Source organism: Monoraphidium neglectum (assembly GCF_000611645.1).
Source record: "Monoraphidium neglectum strain SAG 48.87 unplaced genomic scaffold scaffold05564, whole genome shotgun sequence".
In the NCBI taxonomy this organism is placed as follows: domain Eukaryota; kingdom Viridiplantae; phylum Chlorophyta; class Chlorophyceae; order Sphaeropleales; family Selenastraceae; genus Monoraphidium; species Monoraphidium neglectum.
In genome coordinates this window covers 1-3,057 of record NW_014008066.1, presented here as the reverse complement: position 1 = coordinate 3,057, position 3,057 = coordinate 1, and the positions used below count along the sequence as shown (strand labels likewise).

Below are 3,057 nucleotides of genomic sequence, written 5' to 3'. Positions count from 1 at the left end.
GAGCGGAGCAAGAGGTGCGCATAGGGGCTTGTGGTGCGGGCGCCTTCCCCCCTTCCTCACCATACAAGGGGCTTCTCCGGGCCAAAGTTCACTGGACACCCCCCACTTCTGTGGTGACGATTTCCCAAACGCTCACACTGGGACGAATCCCCGGCCCCCCCACATCAGGCACACCATCTCCCCTCCATCCACGTAACCGTCCCCCCCCCCATGGCGCACCTTGAGGCGCTTGCGGTTGTACCGCACGTACACGTTAGTCAGCCCCTCCAGGAACTGCGAGGCGGGTGACGGGGGGGCGCGGGTGACGCGGGGCACGGGGTGGCGACGCAGAGACGAGACGCAAAGCCTTGCAGCAGGGGGCGCAGCATCGCGCTGGCAAAGATAGGTATGCTCGTTGGCTAACGTTGGCAAAGAATAGAATAGAACAATTTTACCTTCGTGAACAACGAAGCATGACCCTCGAGCAAGCGTGCGGCGAGGTGCAAAAAATGGCACAAAGTTCACGGCATGAAGTTCACGGTTAAAACTTCTCACCTGCACGAGGTAGGGCACCACCGTGTAGAGGCGGTACGCGCCCATCTCCTGCCGCACAAACGCGACCAAGCTGCGGCTGGCGGCCGCGATCCACCTTTGGGGGGTTTCACGAAGGGTTCGAGACGTACATGGGGGGTGTTGAGTGGGGTTCAGGGCGGCCTTGCCGGGGAGGACAGATTCGAGGCGCAAGGGGGAGGGCGCCGGCGGCGGCCGCATTGTGAACCGACAGCTGCAGTTCAGGCGCTTGGGCCAGGCAACGGTGCGAACGGGAGGCTGCTGCTTGCCGCTCCGGCACGCTTGTGCAACCGCCCCACCCCCAAATACAAAAGATACGAAATCGGCCGAGACAGCTCAGTGGGCCGCGGCTGGCACCAACTGTCACGGCTGCTTTGAGGGCAGCCGTGCCTGCGTTTCGAAAAACATCAATCCAAATCAAACCAACATGGTGAAGAACATCCTGTCAAGGCAGAAAGGAGGATCGAACCCCCGTCTCACTTGTCCAGCACGTTGTCAGCCTTGTCCAGGTCAGCGGCCAGAGGGTCAAAGGCCACCCCGGTCTCCTGCTCGCTGCGGATGATGTTCTGAACCAAAAACCTGCGCCGAGTTTGAGGTCGAGGTTTTTTGGATTTGGTTGCTTGTGGATTGATTTGGAAGGGCACCGACGAGGGTGAACGACCGAAACAGTCGGAATTTTGTGTTTGCACTGGGGACCGACGGGGGCGTTGTCACGGAGGGCTGACCGGAAGGCGAGGTTGAGGGAGCGGGGAGGGGGGCGACGGCGCGGCAGCCCTGGTGACAGTCCCGACGGTCGACAGCCTCCCTCGACGCAGCCCGGCCCTTCCCAGACACGGCGCCGCGCCGCGCCACGGCGGCTCCCCCTTCTCCCATACCGCCATATGTCACCGTGACGTCATCGCACCTGTAGGCGTTGTACCACGGCAGGAATACGTCCTTGACTACGCCAAACACGCCCTCCTCCTTGAAGCGCAGCGTCTCCGCGCGCACCACGGGGCTGGAAGGGGGGGGGGTTGAAATGGAAAAAGAACCCGGCGAGAAGAGTCCGTTGGTTTTTTGCGGGGTGATCAACGATGCACGATGATTGAGTCCGGGGGCGGCGTGTGCTTGGCTGCTCGACCCACGGCGCGTCGACGAGAGGGGTCGCTCTTTTATCACGCGGGCCATGATGGGAATGATAATGAGCTGGTTGATGAGACTGCATTTACGAGATCAGGGCAGGGCAGGTCAGATCAGGCCAGATCAGGCCAGATCGCACACCTGTTGATGAGGTAGAGCCGCAGCGCGTCGGCCCCGTGCTTGTCAATCACCTCCGTCGGGTCCTGGCGGTTACGGCGGCGGTTACGGCGGCGGTTACGATGGCGGTTACGGTTATGGTGGCGGTTACGGTGGCGGTTACGGCGGCGGTTACGATGGCGGTTACGGTTACGGTGGCGGTTACGGTGGCGGTTATGGCGGCTGTTGAGGTGGCGGTTGCGGTGGCGGTTACGGCGACGGTTGCGGTGGCGGCCACCGTAACAATTGCGGCGGCAGCCATCGCGGCCTTGAAGGGGCGAGTCGAATGGGGGGAGTCGAACAGGGGTGGCAGGGGACCCATGCGGGCGGCAGCGGCCTGTCGCGCGACGCCCGTGTGCGCGGGCACACGAGTGTCAAGGCTGCGGGGCGTGTGTGTTTTGAAACCTGTTGAGCCTGCAGGCATATCAAAACATGCCAAGCCTCGCGCGCCGCTCCCCCAGTCAAAGCATGAAATCCAAACAATTGAAAGCACCCAGATCACTCCAGATCAGATCGGTCGAGAATGTCGCGGGTATTGGAGACAGCGGGGGGGTGGGGCCCGCACCGCGGTACTATGATCCCGGGGCGGTGATGTCATCGGGGCCGTTTTGGAACCGCTCCGGGGGCCGCGGGGAGGACCCCCGCGGCAGCAACGGGGCCACTGAGCGGCGCGCGCGGCGCGCAGCCCCCAGCGCCCGCAAAGGCGCGGGGGGTGCGGCCGCGCGCGCCCGTGCCCTACCCGGGAAGATGCGGCGCGGCCCCATGTGCTTTTGCATTAAGCATGGGAAAAAACCCCACGGCAGATTGCCCCCACAAGCACCCCCCCACACACACACACACACCCTGCTCCTCAAGAGCGTTCGTACAATATAGGCAGCACATTCAAACAAAATTTGGATTCCTTGAACCCTGTGGATCAAAACCTTGCATTTCACCCGCAAATCGCAGCAAGCCTTGCAGCAGGCCGCACCACACCACCCCCCAAACAAGCGAAAAGCCGCCATACGCCCCTGTACACACAAAACAAGCCAATTGGGAAACCCTCCCCATGATTCCAAATCAGGACAGGGGCCGCCCCCCTCAAGCGAAACCCCCATATAACCCCCACCGGGTAGTTTTTGAGCCGCTTGCTCATCTTCTTGCCGTCCGCCGCCAGCACGAGCCCGTTGCAGACCTGCAGGGGGGTGGTTTTGCGGTTCTGCACTTGAGACTCCATAACAGTGAGGCGGGCGG

At 62.3% G+C, this 3,057-nt stretch overlaps 1 protein-coding gene across 1 annotated transcript; it reads right to left on the bottom strand.

The window, feature by feature from the left end:
• Positions 1 to 132: 132 nt before the first annotated feature.
• MNEG_15689 (isoleucyl-tRNA synthetase) lies at positions 133 to 3,040 on the bottom strand (the record flags this gene model as incomplete). Its single annotated transcript, XM_014035840.1, has 8 exons — positions 133 to 273; positions 535 to 628; positions 1,030 to 1,128; positions 1,454 to 1,546; positions 1,810 to 1,871; positions 1,895 to 2,092; positions 2,464 to 2,559; positions 2,933 to 3,040. The coding sequence occupies 8 exons, from the start codon at positions 3,038 to 3,040 to the stop codon at positions 133 to 135; spliced, it is 891 nt and encodes a 296-aa protein (XP_013891294.1).
• Positions 3,041 to 3,057: the final 17 nt, after the last annotated feature.